The sequence below is a fragment of the Felis catus genome, chromosome E2 (genome assembly GCF_018350175.1).
Source record: "Felis catus isolate Fca126 chromosome E2, F.catus_Fca126_mat1.0, whole genome shotgun sequence".
Taxonomy (NCBI): Eukaryota; Metazoa; Chordata; class Mammalia; order Carnivora; family Felidae; genus Felis; species Felis catus.
Window position 1 is genome coordinate 38,034,389 of NC_058382.1, and position 18,881 is coordinate 38,053,269.

At 35.4% G+C, this 18,881-nt stretch overlaps 1 protein-coding gene and 1 long non-coding RNA gene across 9 annotated transcripts in view; one reads left to right on the top strand and one right to left on the bottom strand.

Annotated features, from left to right (window-relative positions):
• The window catches only part of CDH8 (cadherin 8), a 362,718-nt gene that overhangs the window by 61,100 nt on the left and 282,737 nt on the right, over positions 1–18,881 (bottom strand). For 5 of the 8 annotated variants that reach the window (XM_023244993.2, XM_019819837.3, XM_023244991.2 and 2 more), the window contains 2 exons: positions 6,890–7,011; positions 3,209–3,463 (listed from right to left, as the gene is read on the bottom strand). The exons of 1 other annotated variant lie outside the window; for it this stretch is intronic. In XM_023244993.2, the coding sequence (XP_023100761.1) occupies positions 3,209–3,463; positions 6,890–7,011 (377 nt within the window). The remainder of the gene's footprint in view (positions 1–3,208; positions 3,464–6,889; positions 7,012–18,881) is intronic. 2 more of the 8 variants (XM_003998105.6, XM_045045686.1) reach the window with 1 other exon arrangement.
• LOC123382194 overlaps positions 3,266–18,881 on the top strand; it is a 42,893-nt gene continuing 27,277 nt past the window's right edge. The window contains exons 1-2 of the long non-coding RNA XR_006590192.1: positions 3,266–3,404; positions 5,086–5,203. This is a non-coding gene — a long non-coding RNA (uncharacterized LOC123382194). The remainder of the gene's footprint in view (positions 3,405–5,085; positions 5,204–18,881) is intronic.

Sequence of the window (18,881 nt, forward strand, 5' to 3'; positions counted from 1 at the left end):
AAAATGTCAGCTCCTCGTGGTACCATGTATTACCCACTGGCACAAAGCCTAGGCCTCAGGCCTTTTACTATCCAGTGTCAATTTTACTTTCTTCAAAAGGGTATCAACTTGGCTTCTAAGAACAAATGGAAAGAAGCATACACATGTGCCCACCTTGCTTCAGTCCTAAATTCTTACTCAGTAACTTATAGGGTGAAAACAAAACAAAGAAAATGTATTTGTATGAAATAGGCCAAGATTCTCAAACAATCCCTGACAGCATGTTCTCTGTGGATCATCAATCTCATTTAGGTGAGGTGCTAGAATATGGAATTGGGGATCGCACAAGAGGTTCAGCCAATGTGTATGTTGGCTGAAAACGTAACTCCAAAAAAGATGGAGATTGTATGTGTCCTGCAGGTTGATCCCAGTATATTTGAAAAATAATGATTTTGGCCCACACATTTAAATGAGGAGGAATAAAGTACAAGCCTTTCCTTTACCCTGAATAAATAAAATACTTGGAAATTACCAGAGGAGGAGTTATTCCAATACAGGGAACTAGATTGTCTTCTGTTATAGGGACCCATTAAGGGACTATTTATAATGTTTTGCTCCAAATCAAAGTCATGTAGCTATAACAACAAAATAAAGCAATCCTAATGATTTAATCCTATATTTTGCTTTTTAGACTATGACATTAGTTAAAATATACACTAATAATAATTATAATTATTTATTAAGCACTTGATATTGCACTAGATATTTCTGAAATATCGGAGTTTAGTAGAGGTTAAGACTGAAGGTCACAAAATTAGTAAATGGCAGAGCTGTGATTCACACTAAGTTTATTCTGGTTTCAAATCCTTCCACTGTCTTTTTTACTTATGTGCTCCCCTCTGTCAAAAGTGAGCTCTAAAAGTCATACTTCTGTTAATGATGGTCTTGAAATATATTTTGTTAAGTATGATTTCTTCAAATATTGTTTTACGGATTCTATTAATTTACCATCTCCTAGCTACACCCCCCAAAATGAGAATAGTACTGTATGCATTTTGTTGAGGCTATCAATTTCATCTGTTTTAAAATCAATCCTGTCTCCCTCTTGTGCATGCAGATAGATCCTGAAAAATGCCTGCTGGCAGGGAAGTTAAAATTAAATCTCCTAAATTTATTGTTTCATGAGTGTTATAAAATGCCATATTTTTGACTCACTGTTTTATATTTATTACAAAAAAGCCAACAGAAATTTTTAAAAGAAATAAAGTAGCAAACCCTGGTGCTGGTGTTTATCAACAGATAATTATTTTTACTTTTCTCCCTAAACTTTCTTTCTTTTCACTTAAGATTTTGTGGAATGCTTTTTGGATAATGTATCTTATGGGTCACAGGAGTTGACATTCTTCGCTTTTGAAAAATGCTCACTCTTGATCACAATCTTGTTTCTAAGAAGTTTGTTGCACAGGCAATGGAATCTCAAAGTCCGCTTCCTTGGGAAGCACTGCAAGATCATAGAAAGTGCAAGGACTTTGGACGCTTCAAGAACAGACCTTGAAACCCATGTATGCCACTTTCCATGGCCTTGGGGAAGCCCCTCACCCTTTTTCAGCCTCAGCCTCCTTATCAGTAAAATGTGGCTGCCAACACCAATCTCCGAAGTAGTGATGTTGATTGTATGTTGGATGTCTGTCTATATTACGGTATTCATGAAAGCATGCGGCTTTCACAATTCCTTGTCCGCATCTCTACTGCTACCACCTTAGATCACCAAGTACCTCACCAAGTCCTGGTACATAGTTTATGTTTAATAAATATCTCTTACCAACATCTTTTGCAATTACAGCCTATTAAATGTTCTTCCTGCTTAATTGCATGTATGCATGTGTGCGTGTCGTGCATGTGTGTGTACATTTTATTCAAAATGCGTTTTGTCCAGTTTCAGTGTTGCTTATTACATTCTTCTTATTCTTACACTTAGCCACAGAGGTCTTCAATTCTTCAAACAAACCAAGGTCTTTCTCCCTTGAGGGTCTTTGCCCAAGCTTATCGTGCTGGCTAGAAGTCTCTTGCTTCCACTGCTTGAATGTCTAGCCCTTTCTAATTTTTTTTTTCAGATTCAGCTTAAAGGATACTCACTTAAAAAGTAACTTTCTCTGACAACACCATATAAAGTAGGGTCTGCTTTTTCTTTTTTCCCCTCTGCCTAGTTGTGCCAATGTTTCCTTCAATCCAGTTTTCAAAATTGAAATTATATTATGTATTCATTCCACTTTTTTTTAATAAGTCCTCTTCCTCATTAAGTTCCATTAGACAGGACATTCTTTTTTTGCCCTTTTTACATTGTTTCCCTGGGTCATGTTACAATAGTTAGTATCTTGTAGATGCAATACAAAATGTTCAGTAAATAAATAAATAAGTGATTTTTCATTTGAAGAGGTTAGTTTGTGCACTGTGTCTGTGAGTAAAACAAGTGTTTCCATGGTAATATCTGAGAAGCTAGTTATTGAAATATTTGTCACTGCTGAATGAAATGAATTAGAACTATGATTCTAAAATTTCGTGAATATTCATTACATGCAAAGCATTAGCTAGATACATATCTAGAAATATAGGATATTATTTTCTTCCTTTCTTTGTGGTTTTTATTTATTTATTTTTTGACCTATGACATTCCTAGGATAAGCCAACTTCATATTGCTACAGTATTGGTCAGAGACAAAGGGGATTAGAAGAAGTAAACCAAAGCATTTTTTTTCATCCCAGACACAATTGATGCCAAATAGCTTGCCTCAGCTTCTATAGAGGGTGATGAAGCTATAATTATATGCCACTAGATTTATTTACAGTAAAAAGGGAAGCTCCTCCCTGAAGGAAAAAAGAACTGAAACAGTCTGTCATCTAGTCCTCAAACAGTAAAATATTCTCTGGGACTAACTAAGAGACCTTGACTCATACCTGGAAATACAACATTTTCAATGTAGTCCTTGCATCAATGAACCATCTGGAGCAAATTATCCTAATTATGTATGTATGATAAGCAAGAGGTTAGCATCTGAAATAAAATCCTAGAAAGACCCTATCAAGGGGATAGGATGTAGGACAGAGTTATGGAAGCCCCTCTAGCCAACACTGGTCACTAAAGCTCTCTATTTCTCTTTTCATGTTTGGTTCTGAGTGTGCTGTTGTCAAGCATAATGAAGGAAGATACTGGTTTCTCCACAGCTGTTACCTGTTCCTCCACCCGTCCAGCCAGATTACCATTCTCTTCAGAGAGAACCTGGTTTATCCCCAGCTGACTCCTTTTCAGCTCTTGATAGATGTTTCCTGTCTCTGGTGGAACAGGTCCTATATTAAGAGGTCTTTTCAGTAAGATAGCTTCATTTCCCTTCAGCTCTTCAGCCTCCTTTCTGCCCAGAGGATTTGAGGTATGTTCTTGCAATTCTATCATTTCTAATTTTATTACGTGTTTGCCAGAGAGAAAACTCTAGAAGGGAAAAAGACTGTTGTTTAGGGCATTGTTTGCCACTAAATCCCCAGTACCTCACCAAGTCCTGGTACATAGTTTCTGTTTAGTAAGTATTTACTGACTGACCCAAACCTACCATCCTATTATACACATTAACTATCAGTTATATATTTTCTAATTTTGAAATCTTTAAACCGTACCATCATTTCTGTTTTGGCCATTGGAGAGGAGTCAGTGGAAGGAATCTTTTTTATTCTTACTGTTAAACTGAGAGCCAAGTAATTTGTAAATGATTGTATCATGATATGATTGAGTTGGAGACTAAAGATATATATTTGTCATCTTAAAACTTGTGACTTGAGATAAATTACCTAGAACTATTGGGAAAATTTTTGTAAAATAGAAGAAATTAGCAACAGAAAATACTATATTAATTATCTAATGGAGCAATTATTTCAGATGACTCTAATGAAAAGGGATGCACAATGATTTTGTATAATATGGGCTATGGACTTTTTCTGTTATGGGTGGTGGTTCCTCTTTTTAGGAAATGAAGAAAATGTCATCTTTCACTTCATAATAATGAAAAGGTGCTAGAAGCAGACATGATTTCCAATTCTACTTTCAAAGAACCTATAACAGTTTCAGCATAGATTTATCACGTATTGGAGATGTACTTCCAGAGAGGAGGAAAGTGTTGTCTCTCCTTCCTTGGTGAAAGTTTTTATTTAGTCTTTTTTTTTATTCTTTGTTTAATGAGTCCAATTAGTGGAAAAGAGTGGTCAAGCACAGTAGAGTTGTCTGTGTTTTGTTGATACTGGTTCTCATTTTGTGAGATGTTTTAAAAACCTCTTTGTAGAGGCTCTCTCAGTCCAGGAGATTTTTACAGACTGAGTGTTGCAGTGGCTTGCCCTTAATTATTCCCAATGATCCCCAGCTGCCTCATTTCCCAGGAAGTAGATCCTCTTTGATTTTAGCCTTAAGTCCATACCTTCCGGACAAACCAGACATTTCAGAGTCCTCCACATTCCTTTTTCTGAGGCTGTTGTAAAGCAGACATTAATGGTTGAAAATATTGATAGAACTATGAATTTAGTGCTCATTCAGCTATTGGCATTTGTTTTTCATGAGTGTGTTATCACCTCATAATGAATATTCTGATTTCAAAGTCAGAGGTTGTGTGGCATTATGAGAAATGACTGAAAATGTGTATGTTGAAGTTACATAAACACACTAGTGTTTATGTTGATAACAAATTTATGTTGATAACAATTAATTTTGGAAAATGTTAAGTATAAAAATAATATACTTGAGCCACTAAAAGTGGCCTACTAATGATGTAATGAATTACATGAGTTGTGACTAGCACAGAGGATTCAAGGAATTCAGGAGTTGTTTGAACAACTTCATGTGTATCAACCAGTCCTATGTCCAAAACTTAGGTGAACAGTCAAAAATCTGATTTCTTCATGTTAATAAGAACTCTAATAAACATACCTAAACACATTCACTTGAGGATAATTTAGTGGCAGTGGACAGATACACAACATAAGCATTTCTTCACAGAATGAGTCATTCATTTTGATATGCAAAAATCATAAAACAAAGAATCAACTTTTTTTTATTTTCATCTTGCATAGGAAAGATGATGAAACAATGCATTTTTTTCCTGAGGATAAAAACTGCTGAGGAATCATTAAAACCTTAGAAATAGTCAAAATCCATAGGATAAATCTCCAGATTCCTAGAGGTCCAAAGGTCAGTGTCACAAGTGAAGCCAATGTGGAATTTTTGAAATCTCAATGCCATTGACTCTCTGAACTTGTGTGGTGAGTTTTGCATGAAAATGGGGTTTTATTTAAATTCTAAAGCATTAGATACATTCTGTGTGATCAACAATGTCTGGTGTAGAAGTCTGTGATTGGCTATATTACCCCAGCAACGATCTGGCCCACACAACCATATCCTTGAAACTAACCTGCATAAATTTTCTTAGCCAACTCAATCCTAACTTAGCTAAATGATATTTACTACTATATATATGTGTGTATATTTATGTGTGTGTGTGTGTGTGTCTGTGTATACACAGACACACACACACACACACACATTCCACCCTCAAATGATAACAGATGAAAATGTTCAAAAGATAGGCTAAAGGGCAATTCCGCATGATGAAATTAGGAAACATTTAAGTTAATGTTAGAATATTTTTTAAAAAGTGTATTGCTGCTAAAAATGAATATTTTGATAACCATATTTATGACACGTAGATGTTTGAAATTAATCAGTTTTATTGCTAGAATTTTATCTGTACTTGGTGTGTGTGTGCACGCATGTATTTGTGTCTCTTTTTGGATGATGGAAATGAGGCTAATCCTTCAGATACATGAGAGTAGTCGAGGGGAAAATGTCCCCTGTTGTACAGGAGCATTGTGAAATAATGAAATAAAAGTATAGGCCTACAGTGTTAGTCCTTTCTTTAGGTGGAAAAAAATATCTAACTCTTGTCAGGTAAGCTACTCGGCAAATAGTAAGTTTAATTCCTAACACCCACATGAGGCACAAGAATAGTTGGATTAACAACTCCAGTGTCATGCTGTCAGCTGCTGTTTATTTAAATTAAAATGTCACCATCCAGAAATAAATTAGGAAGTTGAAAAACGATAAATTTCTTAAACATACAGTACTTTGGCACCTTGTTAAAATAAATCTATTACATTTGTGTTTTTTAGAACTTTACATAGACTATTTCCATTTTGACATTCAGAGTAGAGCAGGTTTTGTTTCACTTTGTGTTGTTCGCTCTTCCTCCCTCCTTCCCTCCCTCCCTCCCTCCCTCCTTCCCTTTTTTTTCCTTCCTCTGTTTTTGTCTGTCTCCATTGTCCCTATCTCTGCTACAAAAGACAGGTTTAAAAAAAAGTTTTGATTAATGCACAAAATATTCAGTTGCTTTCCTTGCATGTCTAAAACATATTGTTCATCCTATGTCGATCTAAATAAATCTACACTATTTATAGATTTCAAAATTAGCTTTCTACAACTGGTCTTGCTGGGTTTCACCCTTAAGTGGTATTCCTATGATTGATATGAAACTGAAAGGCCCTCCCCATGAACTTTTTCTCCTGCTTCCTGTCATTGGAAGGTTAAAATTCTGTCCCCACCTCTCTAAGATCTTAGCCTGAGATATTTTAAGATCGTTGTTTGGCTCTGGGTTCATGGCCCAGTAGGTTGTTCGACTTCAGGAGCCAATGTGGTCATAAGTAGGGAGATTTAACAAACATCTGAGAAAGAAAAATGCTCCTTTTCTGTTCCCATTTGGGTGTTTCCTGCCTGTGACTTTGCAAACCATAAATGATGAGATGCTCACTATAATGCAGGTTAATTAAATATGAGACAGTTGTATACAAACATATTCAGCATTAACAACATGGAGATATTTACTTGGCCGGGTTTTCCATTTTCACATAAAAATGCCTCATATTCGGATGCGAATTCAGGGGCGTTGTCATTGACATCCAGCACTTTAATAGCAACAGGCACTCGTGATATCTGACTGTGGTTCCCTATGGGAAGGAAAAAATAACATCAGCATTGAGGGTATTTCATTTTTACCGTGCAACTCAACTTTCTTCTTGAAAGCAGGTGTGTCTGTTTCTACTTCCCTTAATTAGGGTGTTTTCAACATAGTGATTATGGAATCTGACCATTCAATAAGGAAAAATAGCACGTGCTTGACTGCTTAAAAAAAGGAGAAATTATTATTTCAAACACCATTTGCTGGAGCTTTGCTTTACAATGACCATGTCTGAAAAACTTAAAAGAGGTTTCCTTGATGAAGAAAGCTTTATGTTAATGATAAAATCCATTATACAAAAGAAAAAAGTGCTGTGTGGAACAAAGATTTATCTCTTTGTTTCTCTTGGGTAGAACACAAGCCATTTTTGTGCTATTACCATATTTGACTGGCTATATACTAACAGTGAACATCAAAAACCCAGGAAAAGGCCAGAACCAAGTCAATTGTTAAGAGAATGTCTTTAACAATGATAAACAAGATAACGTTAAAGATGGGGAAGCCTACATTTTAGGAATTTTTTTTTTATTAAAAACTGACCTTGGGATCTTTTTGGATAAGCTAAGGCTAAGTCATTTTAATATTGTCATTTTCATAAATATTTTCATCAGTGTAAACAGATAATAATCTTGTAATCTTTGCAGGTCAATTCCAACAGCAGAGAATTTAATACATAATCCTTAATCCTCAGTCCTTAAATTTAAAAAGTTACATACGCACACACATATGCACAGAAATCTGGTCTACTAATATATTGCTGACTGCGGCCATGTGATGATTTTTCACTTGTAATAAATGCCATACAGTTTGTACCATGTAATAATATTTTGATCTCTTGTAAATTATACAGAATGCATTGGTGATGGCCAATTATTTGTGTTTCTATGGCACTGTTTATATGTAAGGCAAGAGGGGGGACATGGGAGGCTTTGGAATATGAAGAAACAGACTTGGATTTGATACTTTAAAGTCTTCTTGGTGATAATTGATTAAATTCAGATCTCTAAAACCTTCACTCTTTTTTGTGTGTGAAATACGAAAATACTTCTATTATGAAAATACTTGTAAAGCACACAACCAATAATCATAGCCATGTTACTAATTTATAGTTGGTTAAACCCACTGGCAGTGTTACAAGATTTGAATTTAGTTAACTAGGATGGCTACTCTCCAATATTCTAATTTGATTAACTGTGGATGGATGAATATTATCCTGTGGAATTCCCACCGCCTCAGTCATGGAACATAACCTCATTCCCCAAAATCAAGCCAATGGCCTTAAATGTCTCACCTGATGAATCCCTTTTCTTTTCCTATTTTAGGTCTAATGAATGAATTGGTTCATTGAGAGAGGAACTGTGGATCTCTCTAGTTTCAATGGAAAGAGAAGTTTTTTTTAAAAACATTACATGACCCTAAGGCAAGGAACTTACATTTTATGTTTTGTCTACTTATATAAGGTGAATAAATAAGGTGTAAGGTATTTGAAATACACCACCTCTCTTCTAGCTGGACCGTGAGCTGGATAGCAGCTCCTAGAGAGAAAAGGGCATATAGTGTTTGTACTACACAGCAATGTGTGGGGCCCCAGCTTTGCCCTGTACCACCTACGTGATCCTGAAAAAATTACTTAACTTTCTTTTATTCCTGAGAAAATCGAAACTGAAAAACTGAACACTTTATTTTCAGAATTGTTATAAATAAGAGAAAACAGGAAGTGCTCAGATACTATTAGGCACGTAGTCAAGGGCATTTTAGCCTTTGCCCTTTGTAATTGTCAGCACGATCAGTACCATGCATACTGTTTAGTATATGCAATAAGAGATATTTCACATAATTAGATCTCTTCAGTCCTAAGTAAATATAACTGTATCGAATCTAAGTAGGAGTTACATTAAATTCAATGATATTCCCATACTTTGATGGGAGACTGCCTTTCAAAGGATAATAAGCTTTTACCAAGATTATTCAGTTAAAACTTAACTCGAAGATGTAGTTGCGGTCTCCCAAACATGAAACCTTTGCATAGTATAGTACTGATGAACTTCAGAAACAAAGTATATTAAGGTAACTAATCACTGCCATTTCTTCAAGAATACTTACAGGCTTATTCTAAATCTTTATCTCATGAGTGACCACTATTTGAAGTTTGAGTACAAATATCACATACCAAAAGGGATCTATCCTGAACATTCTCAGAATTGTGTAATAATTTTCAAACCTCCCTGAGAGTCGGAACAGTTTAAATTCTGTATTTTTGTTCAAGGTACTATTGCACCCAAGTTGAACCCCTTAAACTGATTAATTTTATCTCGTAATTCTCTGGATCCCAACTTTATGAACTGTTGATCAGTTATTTACTTATATAACATTCATTTTCTCTGTTCCCCATCAGAGACCAACTCTTGTGTATATAAATGACAAGAGACTTCTATTACATTTTTGTCATCTACCTCTCTTGACCTAACAACGAGTGATCAAAATATGTTTAACAAATAGCACATGCAGATTAGACTGTGAAATATAATGCACAGTCTTTGGAAACTTAAGTATAAGGAAAAACTATCTGATTCCTTTTAGTATGATTTTGCTTCTTGGAAAGTGTGGAAATGATAACCTTGAGTCAGGTTCATGGGCAATGGCTGATTGGTCAAGTCTACCAACCGATACTCTGTTTTCTCTCTTAGACTGCACACACACACCTAACAGGCAAACATGCATACACAGATTTTTTCCTTTCAGAATTTTGGCAAAGGATAATTATGCTAAAGCCGATGTTCTCTTCTCCCAAATTCACTAAATTCACGTTTTATTATATAGTTGAATTCAATATATTTTTAGGTGTTTGCTTTTGACTTTGTAGTTTACAGTACACCTTATTAAAGGAAATAAAATCTAGGGGTGCCTGGGTGGCTCGGTCAGTTGAGCGTCCGACTTCGGCTCAGGTCATGATCTCACCGTCTGTGAGTTAGAGCCCCGTGTCGGGCTCTGTGCTGACCGCTCAGAGCCTGGAGCCTGCTTCCGATTCTGTGTCTCCCTCTCTCTCTGCCCCTCCCCTGTTTATGCTCTGTCTCTCTCTGTCTCAAAAATAAATAAAAGTTAAAAAAAATTAAAAAAAAAAATCTAAACTGTACCCCCTGGCACTGAAAAATGATATGCTACTGGATGGTTAGAATTTCTGTAGACTTAGGGTTAACTGTCCATTATATATTAGGTAAGCACTAACAAGATAATATAATTTCTTCTCTTTATAACTGGAATTCCTTGTTATCCTTTAAGATTCACACCAAACTACATCTCTTCCCAAAAGTCTTTTAAACGCACAATTCAGGTTGTTTGTTTGTTTTTTGTTTTTTACTGTTTTACTTGTGGCATGCCAACATGAGGAATACCACTATCCCATTTCCCATAAAAACTGTTAAAAAAATAAAACGTACATTTAATTTAAAATTTTTTCTTTATTTTTGAGAGAGAGACAGAGTATGAGTGGGGGAGGGGCAGAAAGAGAGGGAGACACAGGATCTGAAGTAGGCTCCAGGCTCTGAGTTTTCACCACAGAGACTGACTCAAAGCTTGAACCCATGAATGGTACCCACCATATATTTATTTATATTTAAATAATATAAATTTAAATATATTTTATATTTAATAAATATAATACGGGTGCCCCCATATATTTATTTTTTTAATTTAAAGAGAGAATCTTAACCAAGCTGCAGGCTCAGTGCAGAGCCCAATGTTTGGCTTGATCCCATGATCCTGGGATCATGTCCTGACCTGAAATCAAGTTGGATGCTTAACCATCCTAAGTGCATACAACAAGTAAAAATACTTACTCAAGAAAACCAAAATGTTGGTAAGAGAATCCTGTGGCATTTGAACCAATACCTGCTTACTCCTCTTACCCTTGTAGCTCAGGAAGATGAAAAATCTACTCTGGACAAACACATACAAGAACACAGGGGTCCTTCTCCCCCAAGCTACTAGTCAAGGGATATATACCCAGGACATGAGCGTTTCTTATCCTGTTCACATACCTGTTGCTTACACTAAGTTTGGGGCAGTTGCTGGTTGGGGGCTGCCTTTTTCCACCAAGTCCCTACTCATGGGACACACTTACACATTTGAAACAATGTCATTGAGAATCCTGGGCCCTGATCTTCCTTGCCAAGTCTCATGAGGGGAAATTTCATGTTGAGAGAAATGAACCAAGAAGACTGAAGGCTATTACTCTTCTCTACCATACTCCACCCACACAGGGCACTCCACTCCTAAAGCAGAGTGTCACTTGGAAAGCCATGGCTGAATCATTTTGTCTTGGGATGGGCAGGAAGACGAAACATAAAGCAGAAGGCTCTGAATCTTTTAGAAAGAATGGATGTCATTTGTAAAGGAATGTGGAAAAGATCAAGCCCAATGATTATCTCAAGATACTGGAAGTTGTTGCTACTTGCTGGAGACACATCAGCTATGGCATTCTTTGGCTGTAGTTGAACTCCAATGTCTGCCTCGATGTTCACAGGGCTATTTTTTATCATGCCATGTTTTCTACTTTTCTGTTTCTAATAAGAACACTTATTACTATATTTAGGGCCTACCCAGCTAATTAAGGATGATCTCATCTTAAAATCTATAACTTCATCACATCTCTAAATCCCTTTTTTCCAAATAGCACATTCATAGGTTCCTGGAGTTAGGACCTAGATATATCTTTTTGTGGACCACCATATAAGCCCCTATATTCCATTTTCTCAAAAGCTAGGATATTTGTAACTAAATAGGATGATACTATCACAAACATGCTCCTGTCCTAGAAAGCAAACATAAATGAAAATAATTCAGTTGTTTTTAGCTGCTTCTTTGAATGCATTCTTCACCGTAACATAGAAGCTTGAGGAGGCTTAAAAAGCTCATAACTCCCTCCTGAGATTTTCGATAACACCCTTTTGTCAGTCATTCATTTATTCTTTCATTTTCTTCTCTTTAGCTATCCAATAAATAGTGTCCTCTCTTTTGCTAGTTACTAAGACAAAGCTCTTACAATCAAGGAGACCACAGTAATCTAGGAGATACATTATAATGGTTTTATACCTTCATCTATTCTACAAAATATTCCTTTACAAAATGTTGCAGAAGAACACAGGAGGCAGAGACCTTGTGCTATAGTCATAGGAACGATTTAAACAAGGAAATGAACTTTGAATTAGCTTTAAATGAGTAGATGTACCCTAGGTAAACAAAGATGTACAGATATTTTAGATAGAATCAGCCACATTTGAAAAGGCCCAGAAGACTAGAGACCATGCCATCACCAGTACATCAGTAGCCCAAATTTTGAGTGCATCCAGAGAAGTAGCTGGTGGTGATGCCAGGACACAAAATTCAGGCCATATCAGGAAGTCTTCTGGTATATGTTGATGAGTATGAGCTGTATCATGTGATTAGTGTGAAGCTGTTGAACTATTTCTTGATGAAATTTACAATTTTAAAATGTTACCATAAAGCAGAGAGGCAAGCAAAGTTACCATTGGTTTATTTTGTTTTTCTAAGTACATGGCTGTCCCAGAAATTTACTGATTATTTCTTGAAATTGTTAAAATAGGAAGAAACACAATAAAATAAGAAAACTAGTGCCTCATGCCCCCAAAATATTCCCAAAATGTGTTACCACTATCTACATTAGATGAACATGCATGATTGAAATTATTGCAAGTGTCATATTTAAATGCTGAAGATTCACTTTTATCTAAATTAATGAAATGATGGCAATTCAAATTTTAAAGACACTATAGAGCAATAAAATTAATTAGATAAGCTTCTGAGGAAATAATTCATGTCCTTTGTGACTGGCCCCAAAATGTTTGCCTTTCATCTGATACACAAACATTAAATATAAAGATATTATAATTAGAAACTTGATTAGCATTCATTAAAGATTAATTTTCTAAACACAAGAGATGTGACAAAGTGGTCTGGAAGGAAAAGCCTGTTTGAATTGGCCACAAAAGTCAGACTGTTTTCACGTACCATGGAAGAAAAAAGTGAAATGGCACCTAGTGTAAACAACTCCTTGACTTCTACCATTTGAATCGTAGTGACTTCCTGTCACCTCTCTGTCACAGAGCCTCATGAATTGCCCATTAATTTTGCCCTTTTATAATCAAAGGTAATGGAATCCTGCCAAGTCTAAGTTACTTGGGAATTTGCTTCTAACTAGTTTCCATGAGCTGTTTTTGCAGACATCGATTGAAATAAACAGCCTCTCCTTTTCAGACTATAAGAGAGAAAAAAAAATGATTTGACAAATTTAGATATACTGGTGGGTCTCAATAAATAATTCTTGAGCCTTCTACAAGTAGAAGGGTGGAAGCCATGAGCAGTAAATTACAGTCAACAGGGGAATGCAAAGTAAGAGAATTTATAATTGAATAGGGATGAGAGGAACAGTGGAAGTTTATAAAATAGGAAGATGTGAACTGAATATGTGATAGAAAAATATAGCAAGTTGGGAAATGTAAAACAAAACTGACAAGAAGGTTTAAGGAAGTCTTGGTAAATAATTTCAGGAGCAGACTTAGGCTGCCTACTGACTAAATATAAAACTTTTTGAGGTCTATTATGCCCATTGATGACATAATTTCTAAATTGCTAGTGGATGGTCTACCAATCAATAGGTTATTAAATAGGAGCAACTTAGGATATAATAAACCAGTGGATACCAGCATGGGAGAAATGCTACTGGGGATATTTTTGTTAGGTGATTCTCTTGACGATACCATTTTTATGTGTTACCCTTTCACTATCAGGGCAATAGCACTGATTGTTGGTTCAGTCTTTTGACCCCCTCCAATACACACCAAGAAATTTCTGCCTTCTAGAATGTATCGAGGGAGGAGTTGACCACCAGAACTTTCATAATTTTTTTATTGTATGATTATGAAAATTTCAGCAAGGCAGACTATAAAGAGGAGACACTCTGTTTTACTCCTTAAAAATGTGGCATATTTACAGAATAGTTTAGAATTCAATTAGAACTTAAATCAGATGGAGGCTTTAGTATCAAATAAACAAAGTTTGTAAGTTCTACTTTTCTATTACCTAAATAGGAGCGCTCACGGTAAAGGGAGAGAAATGCTCTCTGCTGAGGGAGTTGTGGACTTAGACATTTTGAAATGGCTTAAACTCTCTGGAGAAAATAACTCCAAAGGGTGACTTTGGCTCAAGTCATCACTGACCCTGTCTGTTTTTCCACCTGCTAGAAAGCAGGCTACCTGGCTACACCATTTTCAGACACTCTCCAAAGGGGCAGAAAATGTGTAGCCCTCTTATTTATTAGATATATCTTACGTGAACCTAGAAATTAGAGTCCTGCCTAAACACGTGGCAGGTCCTCCACTCCACCCTTTTCCTGTCTATCTGGATTAACCTTCATTATCTGTTTACTCCGATCAAGGGTTGAGGTCCTTAAAACTAAGTAATTTATGCTTGTAAAATTATGATCTCCTAGGAAAAAGTTTTCAAACCGTTGAGGTGAGAACTAACTTTTGAAGCTCTTGCATTCTATATTTTTATTAAGTGTAAAACTTTGATAGTCACATTCTAAGTGAAGACATCTATGTCCATTTATAAATGAAAAGTAAATACTAATGAGAATGAGCTATTGTCCGTTTTTCTCAATATCTGCTATAAATTATTACCTACTTTTTTTGTTTTTTATTTATTTTTTTAATATAATTTATTGTCAAATTGGCTAACACACAGTGTGTAAAGTGTGCTTTTGGTTTTTGGGGGTAGATTCCTGTGGTTCATTGCTTACATACAACACCCAGGGCTCATCCCAAGTGCCCTCCTCAATGCCCATCACCCATTTTCCCCTCTCCCCATCCCCACACCCACCTTCACCCCTCAGATTTTTCTCTGTGTTTAAGAGTCTCATGGTTTGCCTCCCTCCCTCTCCGTTTGTAACTATTTTTCTCCCTTCCCTTCCCCCATGGTCTTCTGTTAAGTTTCTCAAATCCACATGAGTAACAACATATCTGTCCTTTTCTGACTGATTGATATCACAAGGCATAATAACTTGCAGTTCCATCCACGTTGCTGCAAATAGCATGATTTCATTCCTTCTCATTGCCAGGTAGTAATCCATTGTATATATAAATCACATCTTCTTTATCCATTCATCAGTTGATGGGCATTTAGGCTCTTTCCATAATTTGGCTATTGTTGGAAGTGCTGCTATAAACATTGGAGTCTATGTGTCCCTATGCATCAGCCCTGCTATAACCTTTGGATAAATTCCTAGTAGTGCTATCGCTGGGTTGTAGGGTAGTTCTATCTTTAGTTTTTTGAGGAACCTCCACACTGTTTTCCAGAGCAGCTGCACCAGTTTGCATTCCCACCAACAGTGTAAGAGGGTTCCCATTGCTCCGTATCCTCGCCAGCATCTGTTGTTTCCTGAGCTGGTAATTTTAGCCACTCTAACCAGTGTGAGGTGGTATCTGATTGTAACTATTACCCACTTTTAATTGTGCAGGCTTACAAATTTGTTTTCTTCTGTTGTCTACATTCTTTTCGTTTTGTTGTTGTACACATGTGTACATACATATGTGGTTTTCTGTTTGTTTTGTTTTAGATTTGTGTATCGCTTTTGCTCAATTTATGACTCAAATAATGACTTTCTCTTTGTACGGTCCTAAATACATCTTTCTAGCCTTCTCACCCATCTCCTCTTTCTACCAACTGTAAGGAAATAAAATTTTGTGTTGAGTTTATAACTCCCATGTCCTCTTTGATAATCTAAGTAAGTCTTTGCAAAAATCTCTCATTTTACTTTGCCAACAAAATTGCATTATGCCTCTATTACCAAATCCTCAGTGGTTTTTCTTTTCCTTCTAATTATTTCAAATAGGATTGATTCAAGATTATTGGAACTGAATTTCTTGAAGTTACTTTTACAATGCAGTTGAGTTTAAATCCCTTATATATTCAAATCTTAATTAAGGAGACACACTTTCAGAGGGACTGATACATAGATGTATCCAATATTCAGTTTAAATGAACATTCGGTACCAGCTTCCAATAACAGTTATGCCTTAATACATAGACATGCGTTCATACATGCATGCACACAAAACAACACACTTTATTAGAAAAGAAAACTAATACTGTAAACTGCCCAGCATTTATTGCATGATCTGGTATATACCATATATTTGGTGTTTGTTGGGTTACTGTGAAGAATATTATGTCTCAAATATGAATCTAGTCTCTGGGTATGTAAGGTCTGAAATCCACCTATATGAGTGAAATATAGTATGTAGTAAAGAAGTATCAATTCTTGAACATCCAAGGAGTCTTAAAAAAGGGTATATTATATGGACTTTAGTCATCTCGTTCATATTTACTCAAAGCCAGGAAGTGGTAAAGCTAAAATGTGAATGCAGGGCAGTCTGACCAACAAGTAAAGAAACAAATAGGAACAAAACTAATTATTCCCCACAGGCTTTTTAAAATATAGTACTTATAAAACATAATCTTAAAACATCATATCAATTTCAGTATGAATCACTCCCCACAGAATACAAGACCATAATAAGCCAATCAACAATATATTTAAAAAAAAGGGTTTGACGTTTCCATTATCATGAAATTTTCTATTAGTGAATTTATATATAGAAACCTAATAGTCATATATTTTTTTTCAAAGTTCCTGGGATGGCTCCATTAAATTTTTTGTGTAGGGACAACTTTGGTAGTTGGAAGTCAGCTATGCAAACAATAAAGCATATAACTCTTAAGGTTTTATTCCAGTAGAATTTTATAAAATTAACAAACCCATATAACCACCATCCAGACCAAGACATCCAGTATAACCAGCGCCCCCAAAGCCTCTCAGGTGCCCCATGTCAGTCATTATGATCCTTGGGTAATCTCTTCTGTAACTTAATACTACATTAGTTTGCCTTCTTCACAACTTTATAAAAATTAAATTAATGTATTGTATAATAGGCTTCTTTAGCTTCCGTAGTTGCATGTAGCTGTAGTTTATTTTTCCTATTACATGGAAAATGATTTCATTGTATAAATATACCACAATTTTATTTATTCTCTTTCTGGTAAAAATGTGGGATATTTCAGTTTCAGGCTATTTGAAAGTACTACTATAAATCATTTCTGTATATCTTTTGGTGCACAAATATATGAATTCACGGCATACTTAGGAATGGAGTGAAAGGTGATAGGACACGCATGCTTTCAGTACGAGTGTGCGTTCAAATATTTTTCTAATGAGATGTACCACTTTATACTTTGACCAGCAATGAGTAAAAAGTTCAGGCTTCTTCAAATGTTGAAAGATACTTGGCAAAGTCAGCAATTCATTACTAATTTTTAATTTTAGCCAATGTAGAGGTGTGTAATTTTATTTCAGTTAGATCTTAATTTGCAATATCCTGATGATTTGATGCTAAGAATCTATTATGCTAACCCGACTATCCAGATATCTTCTTTTATGATGATTTTGTAATGGGTTATTTAGGTTTCCTGATTAATAGGCACATTATATGTTATGACTATGAGTCCTTTGCTAGACAGTGTATCACAATACCTTCTCACACTGTGTGGCTTGATTTTTCACTTTTTTAGTAGACACAAATTCTTTACTTTCTCTCACTAAAATTTTGTAGTTTTCTGTTTAGAGGTCTTACACATCATTCTTTATATCCTGTTACTATTTAGTTGAAGTCTTAGTAGTATAAGTAGTATCTTTATTCTCTATTACTAAAAAATCTGATTATAACTATTGATGATGTAAAGTTATTTTTTTTTCATTTTTATGCACTCAATCATGATGTCTATGAAGAGTAACAACTTTATTTCTCCCTTTCCAATATTTTCACTTTTGTTTCTTACTTGTATCTTACTGTACTGGCTAAAACCTTCAGTATAATTGAATAAAGTAGCAACAGTAGACACACTTACCTCATTTCCAATTTCAGGGAGAAAGCATTCATTCTTTTATACCATTAAGTCTCATATTTGTTATTTTTGGTGGGGGGGGGGTTTGTGCGGCTATCCTTTATCAGGTTAAATTCCCTGCTATTTCTAGTGCGCGAAGGGCTTTATCTCATGATCAAGAGATGGATGTATACACTTTTCTGCATCTACTGAGATTGATGATAGGTTTTTAGGTTTTTTTCCTCTCAATATTTTAATTCCCATTAAGAGATTTTTCGAAAGTTACAACCTGTCCTTGTATTCCCTGGAGTATTATATTTTTACATTAGTGGTATTGATTTGCTAGTATATTACCTAGGATTTTGTTTATGAGAAGCAGATTGTTAAATCTCCTATCTTGTAATGTGCTCATCAGCTTTTAGCATTCAGATTAGGCTGCCTTTGTGACATGAAGTAGAAAATGCTCCCTTTTTTACTTCTCTCTGATAAAGTTTGTGTCTGGTGCATTTGGGCATGACGGTTTATGTGTTAGAAGTTAGTAACTATGGATTCAATTTATTCAGTAGAGAAAGTGATAGACATAATTATGCCAGTTTGTAAAGACTACATTTTTAACTTACTAGCTTATTTCATAGGTAGCTTAAACTTTATGGGCATAAATACATTCATAATGTGCAATTATTATGTTTTTAACATCTATAGAGTCTGTAATAATGTCCCCTTCCTCATTTGATATTGGTAACTTGTACCTCCTTGCACCATTTCATCTTTACAAAGAAACTTTATTCATCTTTACAAACAGCTTTTGTTTAGTTGAATTTCACTATTGTACCTGTTTTCAATTGCATTATATTCTATACTATATTTTGACCTTTCTGCTAGTTTTTAGATTTCTATTCGCTT